Source organism: Acinonyx jubatus, chromosome B4 (genome assembly GCF_027475565.1).
Source record: "Acinonyx jubatus isolate Ajub_Pintada_27869175 chromosome B4, VMU_Ajub_asm_v1.0, whole genome shotgun sequence".
NCBI lineage: Eukaryota > Metazoa > Chordata > Mammalia > Carnivora > Felidae > Acinonyx > Acinonyx jubatus.
The window spans coordinates 131,209,447-131,228,337 of NC_069387.1; the positions used below are offsets into that span (position 1 = coordinate 131,209,447).

Sequence of the window (18,891 nt, forward strand, 5' to 3'; positions counted from 1 at the left end):
TGCCATCTCTTCACTGCTAGGGCTCCAGGCCTGGCCTCCTCCCTCTGCTTCCGGCACAATCGCGGTTTTCCCAGGAACTCCCCTTGTCTGTGCCCAGGCCTCTGTCCCGGGCTCTAGACCAGCCTCCAACCGCCTGCGAGCACCGCCCAGCCTAGCCGCCTCAGTGCCACCTGTGCTTGTTAGAAATGTACCCCAGGCCCCACTGTAGACTCCAGAACCTGTGGAGGCTCCTAGGAATCATGACCTTGAGGGGAACAACAGCTATTAAGCTCTGTGGGATTTCTTTTTTGAGATAAAATTCACCATTTTTTTTTAAAGATTTTATTCTTTAAAAGAATAAATCACTTAAAGTAATGTCTACACCCTACATGAAGTTCCAACTCACAACCCCCAGATCAAGGGTCACATGCTCCACACAGACCGAGCCAGCCAAGGCGCCCCCAGGAGTCACCATTTTAAAGGGTACCATTCCATGGCCGAGCTCTTGCTTGACTGGTACATCTCGCTAACCCTCTCCCTACACCGGCACTAAAGCCCTCAGAGAACCTCCACAAGCTCCCGCAGCTCCCACCGGGCGCCGTGCCCTCCCCGCACTCAGGGACCTCCTCCGCCAGCAGGCCAACAGGCTGGCTCTCTGCTCCCTTCGCAGGAAACCCTCTGCAGAGAGCTCTCCAGACCAGCTGGCTCCTCCACCCCCAGGCCCTTGCCCACGTCCCCCTGCGGAGCCCTGGTCGAGGCCACCACGGGCCACCACAGTGCTAACCCCGTGACCAGGTCTGGGTTCCTGTCTCCCCCGACTGCCCGGTGACAGCCCCGGACTTCAGGACCTCACCATCTTGAAGGCACCCTCCCACTCTGCCCACGGCCAGACGTCACCTGCTCGCGCCCCTGGGTTCCGCCTCACCCTCCTCTCTGCTCGCCAGATCTCCTGGCTCTGAACGTCAATCCCGACGACACCTCCCAGTACCTGCCTTCACGTGACAGACTGCCCTGCTTGGCGGTCTCGGGAGACACACCTGAGCCTGACGGGCTGCACTGACGCACCCCAGTGCGCCCCCTGCGTCTCCCCCCGAAGTCCTGCAGCTGCGGGCTGGTGACTCAGGCCGCGCCCTTCATCCCCCTCGTCCATGGCTGCTCCCCTGTCATCCCGCCACATGCCTGGTCCGTAAGGAAAGCAACCAGCTCTCGAAAATACACCCACACTCAAGTGCTTCTCCACTTCCCTACCACAGCCTGACCCAGGCCCCTGGCCTCACCTGGATTCCCACAGCTGCCCTTCCAGCTGGAACAGCCCTCCACCTGACTTCATCCAGAGCCCAAGTCCTGCGCGGCGCCCGTGAGGGCTCGTGCTCTGCCCCGACGTGCACCTCCTCCCCCTCCTCCCCCTCCTGCGCTCATGCCGCTCCTCCAACACACCTGGCCTCACGGGTGCCCCCCAGGGAGCTCAACAAGGCCAACCCAACCGCCCTCAGGCACCTCAGACCCTCCCCCGCCCCGACTTTCCATAGTATTTACTCCTCACGCGTGATAGAACTCACTCGTCTACGATGCCTCTCCTCACACTAGACCGTGCAAAGGCAAACGTCTCCGTTTTGCTCATCACTACACCCCATGCCGCGGGGACCGTGCCCACCACGCGGTGGGTGCTGGGGTAAAGCACTGCTACTTGAGGGCTGCATCCCCTGGCTGGTTCTTGCCCAAGCCATGGAGAGGGGATGTGTCTCAGCTGTTGTTACATCCAAACTATGGGGCCTTTCGTCCATTAAGTGTCCTTTCCATAACTAGACAAAAATCAATAAATCAACCACCCCAGGACTGAAAACAACCTCTGAAGAAAGGAGAAGGTTGGCTGGGAGGCAGCTCGGGAGTCTGGGCTTTACCTCCACTCTGAATAAGAATGTCAAACAGGTCATCCATCTGCTGGCTGGAGGAACCATTTTCCTGTGAAACAAAATAGCAAAAAGAAAAAAAAAAAAAGATGACAATCTAGAACAGGAGGCTCCCAGCCTGGCTCAGGGCAGAGCCCCTTCCTTCTGCCCTTGAGCCAGCAGCCAAACCTGCCGAGCCCACCGGCCTGTGCTCAGGCTCCCAGAGCTCGCTCATTCTGCCCCCCGGCCCCGCAAGGCCCACTCTGACCCTGTAACACCCACTCGTGCCTGCCCCTATCCTCCAGCTGGGCTTGGTGGGGGGACTGTGGGAGCCCAGCCCGGCAGCCCAGGCAGCCCCCCACCCTGGCCAGGCCCCAGTCTACCTTCTTCACCTGCTGTCTGGGCTGTTGGCTCACAGCTTCCTCATAGCCAGGCGGCTCCTTCTTCAGCAGAGAAGTGGGGGTCCCAAAGAGGGGCTGTGATGGGTGCTCTGGGTCCATCTGGGCTGGTGGGCCAGGGGCTGCCGGAGAACCAGGCTGGGACAAGGGCTGGACAGGAGAACAGTGAGAGAACCGGTGACGGCATGAGGAAAGGAGGCCCAGGGCCCTGCACAATCCGGGAGGGCAAGGCAGGGGCGCCTACCTTCTGGGCCGGGACAACTTGTTAGCTGCCCTGGCTTCTAGGAAGCCTGCATGGAAGCCATCGGGGCAGAAAAGGATAGGGGATGGGGGAAGCCCTGACCTCTGATCCTGCAGAAGGTGGGGTAGACATGAGGCCACTGGCCACGTGGGTTTGGTACCAGCCACCTGGGAAAGGAGGGGTTCTGGGCTCCTTCAGCCTCTCCTCCCTGTCTGCCTGAGGCTGCTCAGGGGCCTCGGTCTCCCATCCTGAGGTGCCTGGTTCCTGTCACTGTCCTCTCCTCCGCGCCAGAGCTCTGCAGGGCCGAGAAGCCACGCGAAGCCTAAAGCAGCCTCACCTTTGGACCAGCCAGGGTGGAGGGTCTGGGCTGTGAGGGTGGCAGCAGCAGGGAGCTGGCTGCCAGCACAGTTTAGTGGGGGACAGCTGGCTTCTCTGGGCGCGGGAGGGGAGTAGGGCTAGCACCAGGCTCGGCCTCTCCCAGGCAAGGGCTTCCCTGACCCTCACCGGGGCCTGTCCCACCCCTACGAAGCAGAGGCAGGCATGGTCCCTGGCCTGGGTGGGGGCTACCCAGGTCCAGAGCTGGGCAGTCCCTGATGGCTCCACCCTCGTGGCTCTGGGGTCCTGGGCAGCCCCCTTAATCTTCCCAAGTCTCAGTACCCGTCCTTGGTGACATGGGGATGGTGACCCCTCATTTTAGAGGATCGAGTGGAAGTTGAAGGGAAACCAGCCCAGTCTGCCCAGCCATGGGGGTGCCTGGTAAACGGGGCTGTCACTGGAGCATATTCACGGTCTCCCCCAGCCCCTGCCCCTCCTCCACCCAGGTACCTGCTGGGGGCTCCCGCCGGCCAGGCCGGGGCTGTCCACGTTCTTATTGGTCACAGTGAGGACAAGGTGGGTCCCTGTGGAGTCAGTGATGAGGGTGGGAGGTGTGACCCCCCTGAGGACGCTGGGGCCCTGTGGGCCCAGCAGCAGCTGGGGAGCGGGGGCTGGCTCAGGCTCCGGCAGCACGGCTTCCTGCTTCACCACCACGGCTGGGGGCACCAGGGGACAAGCGTCCGCGTGGTGGGCAGTGGGGGCCGCCAGGCTGGGGCTGAAGGGGTGTGCGGGACCCGGGGGCTGCCGGCTCAGCTGGCAGCTGGAGAAGCTGTTTTCCTGCTTCACTGGGGTGCTGAGGGGGGCGGGGGCGGGGGCGGGGCCGGGCTGCTGCGCCCGCTTCTCCTGCTCCAGCTGCAGCCTCAGCCACTCCACGAGCTGCTGTTTCTGGCGCAGCATGCGGGTCAGCTCCTCGATCTGCTTGTCCTTTTCCTGCAGCATCTGGTCCTTGTCACGCCCCTCCAGCTCGGCCCGCACCCCAGGGCTCCGGCAGCAGGACCCGGGCCGGGGGCCCTCCTCCTTCACAAGGATCTGTAGCGGTGAGGCCTGGAGGGTGAGCTGGGTCAGTGGCGACGTCACCATCTCTCCAAAGGTGTCCCCGGGTGTGGAGTTCTCATCGCCCGTGCTGAGCAGTGAGCGCTCTGAGGGGGTGGGAGACACGGGGGGTGTAGAGCCCGTGCTGCCAAATTTCACCACTCCGTTACCGGTCACCGTGGCCACCACCACCTCAGCCGGGGCCAGGCCCGCTGCCACCAGGGCAGGCCCTGTGCTTAGCCGGGTGGCCGGGAAGGCGACCACCACCTCACCAGCCTTGGGCAAGATGGAGGGGGCAGCAGGGCCCTTGGGGGCTCCTGGGGCAGGGCTGACTTGTTCCTGGTATGCACGCAGGCGCTCGATCAGGTCTGTCTTGGTGCCTGAGACGGGCAGTGACCGCAGCTTTAGCTCCTGCTTCAGCTCCGCCACCTGCAAGGGGCCGAGAGTCAGGGCCGCAGAGCGACAGAGAGAACTGGGTCCAGCCAGGAGGGCAGTCGGGGAGGTGGGAAGGACGAGCCTTTTGTCCACCAGGATTCATTCATCTGGGTCCCGCTGGTACTTCAGATACAGGAGCCCCTGCCCCTCCCACAGCCTGGAGGGTGAGACATGTGTGCGTGTGTGTCCTGGGCCCATCCTCCTCCATCTGGGCACGATGGTCCCTCAGCTGTCCCCAGCCCCAGCGCAGTACCTGGTGCTCAATTAAATACTTAATTGAACCAACTGGATTTTACAGGTGAGAAAACAGACCACAAAAGTAAAATGACTTCCAGATCTCACCCAGCAAGCAGCAGAGTTAGATGTTAAACCAAGGTCTGATGGACCCTGGAGCCTGTGCCTAGCCACCCACACGAGGGCTGCATCTTACTGGGGTCGGATCATGACTCGGGAGGGGCTGGTCTGCTTCTGAGGACAAACTCTCCAGGGAGAGTTTGGTCTGTTCCATCTTCTGATCAGGGCAGAAGAAACAGGCCAGGCCCTGAGCATGACCCACCCTCTGAGGTCCCAGGACACGAGCAGGGTCAGTGTCCCAAGCCCCAAACTATTTTCCCAGGCAGATGAACCACGTGTGTGCAGCACATTCAGTGGGGCGCTAACAGACAAAGTAGAAAAGGTGGGGAATTGAAGCCGGCGGCCCCACATTTGAATCCTGGCTCCGCCATCGGCCGGGTCTGAGACCTCCGACGAGCTCCTCTGTCCTCAACATCTCCACGTGCTCATCCCGAGGCAGTGGGGACAGTCCCTATTTCTCATGCCGCACGGCAAAGGTGAAGGAAGAGCAGTCATATAAAAAGGCTCGGTAAGCCCCAAGGCCCTAGACAGACGCCGGCTGCGGTACTTAATGGTAAGGACTGTGATGACAAGGCAGATATCACGATGACCAGGGCCAGGCGAGCCTTGGAGCAGGTTCTAAGGGCCTCTGCCGGAGGAGACCGGAGTCCGGAGCTCTGCTCTGCCTACCACCACCGTGGGGCTTACACCGGCTGCTTTCCCCACATAGAAACACTAGGCCAGACCCCAGGGGGAAGGCCAGCCTGGCGGTGGTCCCAGCGTCCCAGCAGGAAGGGCTCGCCCACCTACCTTCATGTCATCCAGGTTGGCAGGCAGGGCTCCCGGCTTGCCAGTCAGTGAGGTGCTGTTCTGACGTGCCAACCCACTGGGACCAGGAGCACCCGAGCCGGAGCCGCTACCGGTAGTGGAGAGGCTGCGTATCGGGGGGGCCCCGCCGCTTCCCGGAGCCTCACCCGCGGGCCTGAGAAGAAGGAAAGGTAGCGATGAGAGCCTGGCCAGCAACACCCTTGGGGCAGAGACGGGTGCGGGGCGTGAGGATCCGGAACAAAGCCTCCTTAAGGATCTGGGTTCGCCCGCACCAGGCCCGGCGTCGGCCAGTCGGGCGGGGTAGGGGTGATGGTGGCGAGCGGGTTCCTACTTTGGCGGGGCGGGCAGGATGGTCTGGTAGTTATAGTGCTGCTGCTGCTGCTGGTTGAGGATCTGGAGCTGGAGGAAGAGCTGCTGCTGCTGCAGGATCCTGGCATAGGAGGAGTCCATGGCGGGTGCCCCCTTGTCCTGCTTTTGGTCCGGGGGGATGTACTGGTGATACTTGAGCTTCTTCACCTTTGGCTTCAGCTCCTTGGCTTTCTTGCTGCGCTGCGACTTCTCACTGGCAGACTTGGGCTGGCTTTGCTGAGGGCAGAGGAGACAGCAGGCGCCATCAGGGGGCAGCGTCGGGCTTCGAGAAGGACCCGTCCGCTCCCCCGCTACCGGGCAGCGGCCTCATCAGTGGCCACAAGCGTGCCGGGGGGGGGGAGGCCGGGCACAGCCCCTCTTTCTTAAAAGAGCCTCTGGCCCGGAGACTAATCAACCAAATGCGGACGTCGCCATGACCTCCAGCTAAGAGTAAACACAACAAAGTACCAAACAGCTGGTGGATGGAGCTCACAGCCTCCACATCAGGTACTTTAGGAGACGTGTCACCCCGAGCGCTGGGGGCTGGGAGCCAGCCCACAAGGCCGAGGAATCCCCCGCGCAAGAGGAAGGGGAGACAAATAGATTTACGCTGTTCTTTCAAATGTGTATGGATAAAGAAAGGCACCAATTGTGCGATAAGGAACAGGCTTGAGGTGGATTTTGGGGGGAAAAACTCCGACATCTGTGGCCGCCAGGAATAGACCCCAGAGGTGAGAGGCACCCGGAAGAACAAACGGCCTGGGCACTGCGACCCTAGCGGGGCAGCTCACTGACTCCTCTGGGATCGGGAAGCCACACACTTGAGACTTCCTGCCAGCAGCAGGGCCTCGGGGGGCTTTGCAGAGATGGTGCACACAGGGTGGGGACACCACACAGGAGGTCACCAGGGAGCCCCATGAACAAAAAGGTAGCAGCCGGAGGCACAGCAAGGACTCGGCTCCAGTGAGGGAATGGGAACCTGGATGGCTCCCAGGCTGGGAGCAGCAGCAGAGGCACGCGGCTGGCTCCCAGCCAGGGCAGCGTGTGTGTCGGGGGGCAGATGGTAAGATGAGAGGGAGAAGCAGGTGGGGCAGGAAGGAAGGGAAGCTGCCCCGGGGTTGAGGGGGAGAGCAGAGGTGCAGGCGTGGAGAGGCAGCAGTCTGGAGCGAAATCCCGGAGACCCTGAAGTAGGAGGCTCTGTGGGACAGGGAGGACGGACCCTGGGTCATGGGGCTGCTGAGCTCCATGAACCTCAGTGCCCCACACGGTGTCCCCCACACCAAGGTCCCCCAGCAGGTGTCTTGGGGATTGGTGGTCAGCCTTGCCCCCCAGACATGTTAGGTCAGGTCTTGGAGGAAGAGAACAGAAAATGCCCCGGGGCACCTGGCTGGCTCAGTTGGTTGAGCATGCAACTCTTAATCTTGGGGTCATGGGTTCAAGCCCCATGTTGGGTGTAGAGATTACTTAAAAATAAAATCTTAAAAAAAAAAAAAAAAAAAAAAAACCCAAAGCAGCCCCTGTGTGACCTGGCGCCCATTATTTCCCTTCTCAGTTTTGTCACTCCTAGAGCAGACTTCGATTACTGCCTCATGTGGTGTCAGTAGACCAGAGGGGTTGGGTGGGGGTGTGTTTTCGCGGGCAGGGCGGAATAAGAGCCACTGTGCTCAGGAAATGGCAGCTACGAGGGTGACAGCCAGCGTCCGCAGAGAGAAGAGGAGAAACTCCCATGTTACTTCCATGACCTATGTTGGTGCACTCCCCCCGCCCCCCACCCCCAGCTGGCCCCACACTGGGATGAAATCACGGCAGGGCTTGGAGGGGCCCGGGGAGGGGAGGGCAGCTGCTGGGACCTGTACCTTAATAAGCGTCGGGGTGGGCTTGGCAGGGGGGGCTGTGGTTCCATTGGTGAGGCTGGGAGGCAGAGGAGGCTGCTCTGCCAGGAAAAGTGTTTCTCCGGAATCCGGGCCCACTGGGAGCTGAGACACCACCTGAGAAAGGGCTGGAGGTGAGGACAGCCTCCCTCTCCCGCTGCCCCAGGGGGCACGACCATTATCAGGGGGTCCATCCCAGCCCTGCCCTGCCTAGAGGCGGCTACAGGCACCTCCTCCAGAGCCATCACGGGCAGGGGGCCACCGGTGGCAAGATGGGAGGCGGGGTGAGAACCCGGCCCCCAGGGCAGGGTTGAGGGAGCTGGAACATGGAGACACAGAGGGCAGTGAAAAGGCCACTGAACTGAACTCGGGAGAAGCAGGCTGTTCCGACTGGACGCAGGGACAGGCCAGGGAGGCTCAGGAATCTTGCTGCAAGGCAGCCCCAGCCCGGGACCACAGGCTGGCGAAGTCTGGCCAAAACGGGGCCCGCTGCCGACACCTCCCCGCTCCCCACCACTGCGACTCAGGCAGCCATGGACATCCCCAGGTTCCCCACCACACCTGGCCCAGGCGAGACCTCACCCTGGGCAGCTCCAGCAGGTCTGGGGCCCTTGGGGAGCAGGGAAAGCATCCAGCAGGGGCAAGCTCACCTGAGTGGGGGATAGGGTGGTGGCACTGGACAGTGGCTCGCTGACTCGGGCTTCCAAGGGGGATGGCGCCGAGCCCTGGGACTCGTGGCTCGCAGGCTGCTCAGGGGATAAGGCATCACTGCTGTCCTCATCGAAGGAAGAGCTGTCCGCTACTTTCGGGTAATTCACCTGGCCCACTGAAAGCCAAAGCCATGGTGAGAGTCCACCTCCAGTGCCCGCGAATGGGAAGGGGGGTTGTCCCAGCAAGGTGCCCACTCTGGCCCCTCCTCACCCCCAGCGAGGCCGACGTGAGAAAGACCAGCAAAAGAGCTCCAGGAGAGCGCCTCTTCAGGACCCCCAAACAAAGGCAGGAAGAGTGCTGGCTACTAAGCTATCAAGTGCTCCCTTGCTTTTGACTTCACTGTGTCCAGTCCCCAAGGTCAAGCCCTACTTTCCCTCCCTCCCTGCCTCCCTCCAGCCTGCAGCCTCCTTCATCTCATCTGCTTCCCTGCTGTTAAACGCACTTCACTTCCATCCTATGGTGGCACAAAACTCTTCTCTTCTCCCAGAGGCTTGTGGACCCTGCAATGAGAGCTCCTCCCCGGGGCTGCCTCCACTTCCTAAAGGGCAGGCACAGGCTAAGGGCCTCCCGGAAAAGGTACACTTGCTTGCACAGGTGAAACAGGATCACTGAAGTACAGTGACCTCCCTTTAGTGGCCTGTGACTCCCAGAGACCCAAGACCTGGCAGCAGCAGCCACCAGAAGAAAAGCCCCCCTGCTGGCTAGAAATGCCCTGCCCCGTGGTCAGGGTCCCTGGCCGCCTCAAGTGCACGTGCTCCTGGGGCCAGGCTGTGAGGCAGAAGCAGGGGGAGCAGGGCCCTAGTGTGGAAACGCCAGGACACAAAAGGAAGGAGCAAGTAGGTATTTCACACGATTCACATCACAACCACCCCCTCAGTGCCGCTGGGGGAAGAGGTTCTGCGCTGGTCTGCCATTCACACGGGAGGGACTGAGGCAGCGGTCACAGCACGGAGGTGAGCTGTCGGGCATGTCTGGGGAAATCTGCTGTGGTGGAAAGACCACAGATGAGGAACAAGAACACACCAGTAACTCTCCCAGCAGACTCTTGCTCTCCGGGGCCACAGCCTGAGGCTCTCTGCTCCCCTGGGACCAGGGAAGGATGTGCCTGAGCTTGAAGCTCCAGAGCCTGGAGCCCGGGATGCCCATCGCCGGGCTGGCTCCTGTCCTCCAGCAAGGCTGGCTCCTACACCTCCTTTCATCTGCCCTGGCGGGGGCCACATGTGCAGCACACGGGGGACATGGAGCCCCGTTACTGTCATGTACTTCAGGCCAGTCACGCATCTAGATTTCTCCCACTTCCTCCCAGCAAGGAGACACGCCACGGGACAGGAGCCACACGACACCCAGCACCGGACGGCGGAATCCCGGACGGAGGAGCTTTGGCTCCACCCCCGGGGACAGTCCAAGCGGAGGGAGTGGCCGGCCACACCGGAGAAGCCCAATGACCAGTGTGGGCCAGGGTCCCTGCAGAGTGCATTCCTCTCCCTACGGTGGCCGGGTCTGGGCCAGGTGCAGGGTGTGGAGAGACAGAGTCCCCGCCCTCTGATTTTGGTCCAGTCGCCTCTGCTTGAGGGAAACACAGATGCTGAGGAGAGGCTCAGGGAGGACTTCTTGGAAGAGAGATCTTGCCATGAATCTTACAGATCAGCTGGGGGTGACCTGGGGGAGGGATGTGCGTGTGAGCACGCGAGTGGCAGCCGTGTGCTGGGAGTGGCCGTGGGGAGTGTGTGGGGAAGACAGCGGGAGGCCAGCCTCTGCAAAGCCCCTGTCAGGCCCCCACTTACAGCGGGCCTCAGGACTGCCTGGGCTCCCTCCCCACTCTCCACGGCCAGCTTCTCCTCCTCCTCCACAGACCTGGCCTGAGTCTCTCCCCTCCCATCCTCCCATCTCCTCCTCTGACTCCTTCCTCTCAGCCACACACCTGCATCGATTTCTCCTCCCAGCCCACCCTCTCCCTCCCCCTTCCTTCTCCGCTCACTTCTTGAACAAACGGCCTGCCTTTGCTGTCAACGCTTCCTTGCCACCTACTCATTCCCCAAAACCCACAGGATCTGGCGTTGGCTGGCAAATATGCTCCTTTCTCTCAAGTCACCAGTGGTCACTACGTACCCCGTCCTCAAACAAACTACGCCCTAACACGCCCACGGGCCGTTGCCCATGCTGTCCCCCTGCCTGGAGTGTCACGTACGCTCCCCATTTGGCAAAGGTGGACCCCAAATGTGCCGTACTGTCCGTGACTGCTCTCCGGGCCTCACCACCGTGCCCATCGCTGAGAGGACACCTTCTCAGCCGAGCTCACACTACACCTGACCCACCATCACCCCACGTCGTCCACGACAGCAGCCGCCCTTCTGTGAGGCTCCCCAGGCGCCAAAGACTGTGCGGGGCCCTTTATATCCATCACTGTGGACCTGAAAACTGTCCCACAAGCCAGGTGACTCAGCTACTATGTCACAGGACCGTGACCTTCTCACCACGCAGCGCTGGCACCTGACCAGGGGCCAGACTCAGAAATCACTTGTTCGTACATCAGTCTCCTCTCATTGTACTGAATTCTTTGAGGGCAGCGTCATATTTTGTTCATCTCTGTAAACTGCAGAACGTTACACAGGGCCGGGCACAATGCCGACTCTCAGGTTTCGGCTGGCTAGAGAGCCCAGAACTGACCGTCACCTAAACGCAGGGCCTGAGATTAGGGGCTGTGTGGAATCTGGTGAGGATTGGGCAGGAGAACACGGAGAGGAGGGGGGATGAATGCCAGGGCAAAGCGGTGAACTAAGAGGGTTACCGGCACCAATGGCAGAGGGGCTGCTGGGGCCCAGGGTGTGCAGCCCCCTGCACGCCGGCTGCCTCCGACCTTGTCAAACCACTGTCTGCGGTGCAGACGAGGCCCCGGAAACCAAAGTCCTCTGACCCAGGGCTCAGGGCCCAACTCAGCCTGGGGCCCTGCCAAAAAGATCTGACTGCTTATAACGAAGGGAGCAGTTGCGCCCCCTCTCCCTGGTGGCACAGCTACCTTCCAGGGGCAGGAACGCACAGCCTTGCCCAGGACCAGGTCTCGGGCCCACTGTAGCCCAGGAGCCACATTGGTGCTAACAGTTACCAAACTCTAAAGGAATCCGGTCCGAACACCTGCCCATGGCACACGAGGCTCTGGCATGTCCTGGACTCTGCCCACCTCCTACCTCCCGTCTCGATACCCCCTCCTCCAGCTCCACGCCCAGGCTGCTCCTCACCTTGCACAGCTCTCCCCTGGAGCCCGCGGCACCTCTCTCCCCGAATATACTTTAATTCCTACTCATCCTGCAGCCCCAGACTTGGCCGTCACCTCTTCTGGCACCACACCCTACTGTCAGGGCCTGGCTGGGGACCCTCCTCTGTGTGCCCAGCGTAGCCAGGGCTCTCTCCGGCACAGCTTCTGTCTCTGTCTTGCTGCTGCCTGTTGACCTGCCGGTGTCTGCTCCTAGGCCTGAGCTCCATAAGGGCGAGGGGCCTGCTCTGCTTTGTGGGGCTGCGGTCCTAGCACCTAGCACACCTCTTGGGTCAATCAGTATTTGCTGAGTGAAGTATCTGTGGAAAGTGCCACTCTCTGAGAGAGACTGCACTAAGAAAAAGAGACAGTAAGGCACAGATTTCTAATTCCTGGCATCCCCGTGGGTTTACACACATCAGCCCTGACATCCAGCCACCCCGTGGGAGAGGACAAAGCCTCTGGGTATGCAGAGATGAAGGTGGACAGAGGTGCCTCTGTTGTTCAGTTACTCTGGTGTGACCCCTGAGGCCGCTGGCACTGCCCCAAGCTAACACAGCCTGTTTCTTGGGCCCTCACACTCTGCACCTCAGTTCCCAAGTCAAAGCCGGAATCAAACAGCAAGAAGCCCAGAGCTCCTCCTTCTGCGTCTGGCCTGCATGTCCACGTAGGGTGGCTGGGGCCTCCTCACCAATGATGGCTTCTTTCAGGCTGGACTCCACAGGCAGAATGTTCTTCTCAACCAGCTCCATAGGGCCCGGTCTCTGTGCAATCTTCTCGTTGAGGTCATCGGCCAATCTGGCTCTCTTCAGCTTCAGCTGCTTGGCCTGGAGGGAAGGCTCGGCCGAGGTCTCTGCCCGTGGGAGAGAATGGAGTGCAGGAGGATGTAGGAATGGACCTGGCTCTACCCTGGGAGCTCCAGAGCAACTCTCCTTCCCTCTGGGGAAGGAGCAGAAGCCATCAGGATGCAGAGAGTGTCCCAGGCAGAGAAGGGCGGCCCAGCCTGAAGTTCTACGTGGACACAAGAAGGGGCCCCGAACTGCAGACAGAGCACGGGCACACCTAGCAAAGCTCACCGGGCACAGGGGGCAACAAAGCCGAAAGCGCAGCAGACGATGAAGCGTGTGCCTCATCCTCCCTCAAGCTTTCTGGGTTACAAAGGCAATTCAGTCCCTGCTGGGTCTCAGTGTCTCTGTCAACACAGTGCGGTGCTCGGACTAAGAAAACTTCCTATCCAACCCCAAAGTTGGCTCAAAACTGAACAGGGGCGCCTGGGTGGCTCAGTCGGTTGAGTGTCTAACTTGATTATGGCTCAAGTCATGATCCCAGGTCATGGGACCAAGCCCCAAGTTGGGCTCCATTCTGAGTGTGGAGCCTGCTTAAGATTTTCTCTCTGGGGGCACCCGCGTGGCTCAGTTGGTTGCATGTCTGGCTTTGGCTCCGGTCATGATCTCACAGTTTGTGAGTTCGAGCCCCACATCGGGCTCTATGCTGACAGCTCAGAGCCTGAAGCCTGTTTTGGATTCTGTGTCTCCCTCTCAGTCTGCCCCTCCCCTGCTCATGCTCTCTCTCAAAAATAAACATTAAAAAAAAATAAAAAATAAGAAGATTTTCTCTCTCTGGGGCACCTGGGAGACTCAGTTTGTGGTGTCTAACTCCAGCTTGGGTAATGATCTCGTGGTTCATGAGTTCAAGCCCCACAAGGGCTTGCTGCCAGTGTGGAGCCTGCTTCAGATCCTCTGTCCCCCTCTCTTTCTGACCCTTCCCCACTTGTGCTCTCTCAAAAATAAATTAAAAAAAAAAAAGATTCTCTCTGGGGTGCCTGGGTGGCTCAGTCAGTTAAGCCTCTGACTCAATTTCGGCTCAGGTCATGATCTCATGGTTTGTGAATTTGACCCCTGCATTGAGCAGTGCAGAGCCTGCTTGGGATTCTCTCTCTCTCCTCACCTCTCTCCCCCCACTTGCTCTCTCTCAAAATAAACAAACTTCAAAAAAAAAAAAAAAAAGGATGCACTGGTTCTTTAAAAAAAAGATTCTCTCTCTCTTCCTCTGCCCCTCTCTAATGCTCCTGCACATGCGTGCACTCTCTCAAATAAAAAAATAAATAAATACAGAACAACAACAAAAAAGAATTGAGTCACAGTGTTTTTAGCAGCCAGAATTGCTCCTTCACTAGAATGTGGAAAGAAGTGTGTGATGGGGTCAGGCGGAGCATACCTGCCATGGGCCCACTTGCGTCACAGAGGTCTGAGTGACTGCTGAATGAAGGCGCGAGTGAATGAGTGGAGGAGAAGAGACAGTAACTGCATCTTTAAAAGATTCTGGAGAACAGGCTTCATACCAAGGGGAGACAAGATCCGGGGCTACCACACAGCCAGAGGAGAAAAGGGCAAGCCGGCATGAGAGAATGTGACTGCTGCTTTGGGAACTCTCAGAAGCAGCGGTGGCTACCACAGCCCTGCTGTTTTACCGTCCTAAGGCTCGGCTTACCCACTGTCGCCAGAAATGGGAGTGATAAGACAGAGGGAAAAAGACATGTGGGTGATGCATGGTGAAAACAGCGAGGGTAAGGGGAGGAAGCATTTCCAGCCTAACACACCTTCCAAAATATGCATCCTGACCAGCTCTGATCTCTCCGGCCGGGAACGAATCTTCCGTTTCAGATAGTCCTCTGTCTACAGAAAAAACACACCAAGAAGATCTCAAATCCAGGATACAAGTTATGGAATGGACAGAACCAAAAAGCAGCCGTGGCTGCTGTGTCTGTGGTTGGTCACCTCTGTAGGCCCCCCTGATCTCAGCCTGGAGCCTGCAGGGTTCTGGGGCAAGGGGAGTTCTGGGGGAAGGGGCACATCCATTTCCAATGCACCTGCCCAGGGCACCACCCATCTATCCAGACTATTTGTCTCTCTGAGGCTGAACACTAATTTTTTCTTAAAAGTTTATTACTTGTACTATCATAAAAGTAGTAACTATGTTCATCAAAGAAAATTTAGAAAATTAGAAAGTGAAACAATAATAAAAAATTTTAATCACCCACTTAGTATTTGGGGATATTTATTTCTTCCATTCTTCCAGGCAGAAGATGTCTAATTTTAAAGAGTTGTAATCATACTGAATATAATTTTATGCCTTGTTCAAAAAAAGGTAGCACTGTATGATCTCATGAACGTTTCCCACTCATTCTGAGTGGCTGCCATACGGAATACTAATTCTGATACATGGTGTCATAGCCCTAGTTCCCTAAAGTCCAGTGTCCTCATTTCGGCATTTCTGCAACTCCAGGTGAATGAAACCATTCCCTTAACAGTCTCTGAGCCAGCACATGCCTGGTGCTTGTGTTCTAATGTACAGGTGGCCCCAGATCCATCTGACTCCAGAGTCTATGCTCTTAACCTCTGCACCAGAATTTTTCAAACCATAGGTCAAGACCATTACCGGGTCAAAACCAGCACACACAGTGTGTGGTAAAGGTGAAGACTTGGTGCTCTGACTGGGCAGCCCTGTGCCAGCCCTGGGGTGGTGCTGAGCTCTTTAGGAGACGGTTTAAAGTGGCCGTGGGCTCTGGGCCTATCGCTCTGCCCCATCTGCAGAGGGCAAGAGTACTGCCATGGCTGCTGCAGGTGGCAGAACAGGTGTTGGACGCCACAAGTCTTCTTTTCTAAGCCACCTGAAGTTGGGAACAGTGGCCAAAGCCAAGGCAGAATACGGCACTAATTAAGAAAATATGTGGCATCCACAGGCCAAAGTTTGAGTCCCAGCTTTGCTACTTACTAGCTGTGTAACTTAGTTAACCTCTCTTAGCTGCATCTATGAAATGAAGACGAAGAGCACCTAACTCGTAAGAGCTAAGGTGAGCATCAACCACAAAATGATGTCGTGCTGCTTATAAAAGTACTCTGTAAAATAAGAGCTGTTCTAATCTGCTCCAATGAACTCCTTGCCTACTGCGAAGCAGTCCAGGTAATGGCACCAAGTCTTATTGCAAGTGGGATGGGGGCATGGGCAATGCCATCGCCCCCCCACCCCTGCCGTATTCTCCACTCTTCCCAGTAACTCCAACAGCACAGTTTGTTGCTGCTTTGTTCCCCGTGTCCATGACCTCATTCTTCCCGCTCACTCTAAGAATTACTCATAATTCTTGTTAGAAATTAAAAAAAAAAAATAAAATAAAGACAGTAAGAAAGTCTTAGAGGTAAATATTTCAGTCTCTGAAAGAGTTGGGAGTCTTAAGGATCCATGGCCTATAGGGTCCTCTACTGGGAGGTTCTCTTTCCTTGCCTTTTTGTAAAAGAAAAAAGTGAAGGGGTAGAGGGGAAGCATGTTCTGGTGACTTCCCCATCTCTGCCCACACTGGGCAGCAGAATATCCCCCTGAGGCCCCTGAGGGAACTGAAACTGAGGGGGGACAAGGCAGTAGGCCAGGTGCAGCAACATGAACTGGGGCTCAGGCAGGGGCCTTCCTTCTGCCTCCACAGCCTTGAGTGGACACTGGCTACTCTGGGCAACAGAGACCTTTTCTGTCCCTCGGAATCCCCGTCCTGGAGAGGTGTGGGCAGTGCAGACACAGACTCGGGAGGACCAGCCCTCAGCAAGCTTTTCAATGGCTGCTGTTCACGTTCTAATATCCACAAAAGGTGAAGTGGAATTAAAGACGGGGAAATACCAGCGGTCTCCAGAGCCACAAGAGGGAGGACTGCTAATCATCATATACCCTTAAGTGCAGGAAAAGAGAAATTCTGATCCCGTTTTCAGATCGTGCCACAAGGTGGCTGGGGTGGGGACAGAATAGAAAAAGGCAGCGCCTCCGGTCTAGAACGAGGTGAGGGCTGGCCCCAGGGCGCACTAGACTGGAAGGAATACAGCAGCAATACAATGGGCTCTGCAAATGCACTCTGGAGGCCCCTGGGGAAGAAAGGCCTTACCCTGGCCCGCTCCAAGCTCCTTCTCTGCTCATGAAACGCAGCTGGACTTTTCAAAGCTGTTGAGAAAAGAATCATAAAAGAATTACTTTTATGAAGCATCATGTGCACAGCTATAGTTTACGGTGGAGAAGGCATTTTAATTCAAGTTAATTTTAGAAATACTAATTGTTATCAGCGGAAGGGAAGAAGAACATGGCACCTGAGTAAGCACATATCTTTATGGTTCAGTTGCCCCATTAAAACAGTTCTGGTTACTTTATTCCTAACGAGAACAGTCACTACCTAAGCCTGGGCTGTATAAAGTGCAAAAATGGAATATAGCTTAAAAAAGTAACCTGGAGGGGCGCCTGAGTGGCTCAGTTGGTTGAGCATTCGACTTAGGCTCAGGCCATGATCTCATGATTCATGGGTTCAGGCCCCAAGTCGGGCTCTGTGCTGACAGCTCACAGCCTGGAGTCTGCTTTGGATTCTGTGTCTCCCTCCTCTCTCTACCCCTCCCCTGCTTGTGCTCTGTCTGTCTGTCTCCCTCTCTCTCTCTCTCTCTCTCGAAAAAAAATAAATAAATGTTAAAAAAAAAAAAAAATATCCTGGACCTGTTACCAGACTGTTAGCTGCACAATCCTTATTGATCAGTCAATCTTCCAAGAATGCCTGCTGGGCCCCACCTCACTCTGGGAGGAGCACAGCTGCGTGTGGGGTCCACCTTACTCCTTCAACCTCATTAGGACTCACAAAGTGACCAAACTGAACAGGGCAGGGCAGTTAAACCAGAAAGACCTAGGTCTCGCTGGGTGCCATTTCCTTTTTCACTTCAGCTAAAATGACCTTGAATTTCATCTCTAAGGACTAAAAGAATTTCACAGTGACTGTCTGGTTGACCCTGGTGCACACAGCCAGCAGCTGACAAGAAGGGCTCACTACAGGCCCTGTCGAGGACTCAACTGTGGTCTGAATCTACCACCACACAGCCCACAGCTCTCCACTCAGCAAACAAGACCAAACCAAGACCAAATCTCCTCAAATGTGGCATCATGAAGACGGTTTTATGTCAAACACTTGGCTATAAAGACAAATGAGGAGCTGGGACACCCTGAGGGTAAGAGGATGAAAAGGCCTGACTCACTTCAAGTAGGGAACAATAGCAAGAGCAGAGAAGTTTACAAGACCATGGTCAGTTTCACTTCTGCTGCCCGAGAATTTCAGAACAGCTGTGAAACTGTGTGTGGAGATAACTTTTTCTAGGCTGCTGGCTGTGGTAGGAGTACAGGCATACAGAGAAGCTAAAAGTAGCAGGAGCACAGATATGACCCTATCCTGCCTGGGCCTTTGTGCTTCCTCCCCCCATCCTGCTCCTGGGGGCTGGGCCTCAGCAACAGCAGTCCCAGAAGAAAGATCTAAATGTCCCAGCAGTAGTTATTTAAAAAACAAAACTTTCTTAAATCTTAGGATAAAAAAGAATCATTTAAAAAAAAAAAAAAAAAATCAGTTAAGAGCCTACCCTGTTTTCTAACAGCAGGGGGAGCTATAGATTTAACAAGTAATCTCTAAGAAAAAAACAGCACAGGCTCCTTCCCCAACCTACCAGAGCATTCCAAGGCACTATCCAGGCTATCCCAGCTCTGATCTGGGGTAGTCTTGAGCAAGTTAGTGGGTAAGCAGACAGCTCCTGCACCTGCTTTCGTTGGGTAAAGCTGGTTCAACTTCAAAACCAGTCTCCAAAAGCCCTGACATGTAGAAATCTGGTACTGGGGTGTGATGGACCACTCTCAGAGGGCGTATCACAGGGATGAGACAATAAGTACAAAGAATCAAAGTGAAAACTCACAGTGTCTGCCCCATCCCACCCCCAGCTTCCTCTGTTATTTCTCTCCATAGCACTCATCACCGAGTGACATTCTTTACAGTAACAGCACACATCTTTCTAACTTGTTTATTGTCAGCCTCCCACCATTAGGACAAGTTCCATCAGGGCATGTCTATTTCCTTTGTTTCTGACAGTATCCCCAGTGTCTAGATTGCCTAGCATGTAATTCATTCGATAAGTTAATGAATATTCTTGTAAGAAATGGAAACAAAGCATACAGTAGTGACAGGAAAGCTAGACGGGTCTGTGGTAGAACTCTAAGCTTTCACTTGAACAGCCAGAATTTTGGTTCTCATCTGGGTTCAAAACATAGAAGTCCTGGATAGAAAATCAAGGCGTCTGTGGTCTTTTCCTGTTCTACCAATCACTACCGGTGTGACACAGGGGACTCCTTCCCAGTTTTCCTTTTCTTC

The 18,891-nt window shown here is 56.6% G+C and overlaps 1 protein-coding gene across 8 annotated transcripts in view; it reads right to left on the reverse strand.

Annotated features, from left to right (window-relative positions):
- MRTFA (myocardin related transcription factor A) overlaps nt 1–18,891 on the reverse strand; it is a 210,282-nt gene that overhangs the window by 2,689 nt on the left and 188,702 nt on the right. For 7 of the 8 annotated variants that reach the window (XM_053226838.1, XM_053226840.1, XM_027070650.2 and 4 more), the window contains 10 exons: nt 16,615–16,670; nt 14,290–14,365; nt 12,382–12,543; nt 8,380–8,555; nt 7,715–7,846; nt 5,842–6,095; nt 5,493–5,664; nt 3,333–4,343; nt 2,252–2,416; nt 1,881–1,941 (listed from right to left, as the gene is read on the reverse strand). In XM_053226838.1, coding sequence (XP_053082813.1) covers nt 1,881–1,941; nt 2,252–2,416; nt 3,333–4,343; nt 5,493–5,664; nt 5,842–6,095; nt 7,715–7,846; nt 8,380–8,555; nt 12,382–12,543; nt 14,290–14,365; nt 16,615–16,670 — 2,265 coding nt within the window. The remainder of the gene's footprint in view (nt 1–1,880; nt 1,942–2,251; nt 2,417–3,332; nt 4,344–5,492; nt 5,665–5,841; nt 6,096–7,714; nt 7,847–8,379; nt 8,556–12,381; nt 12,544–14,289; nt 14,366–16,614; nt 16,671–18,891) is intronic. The other variant, XM_027070651.2, reaches the window with a different exon arrangement.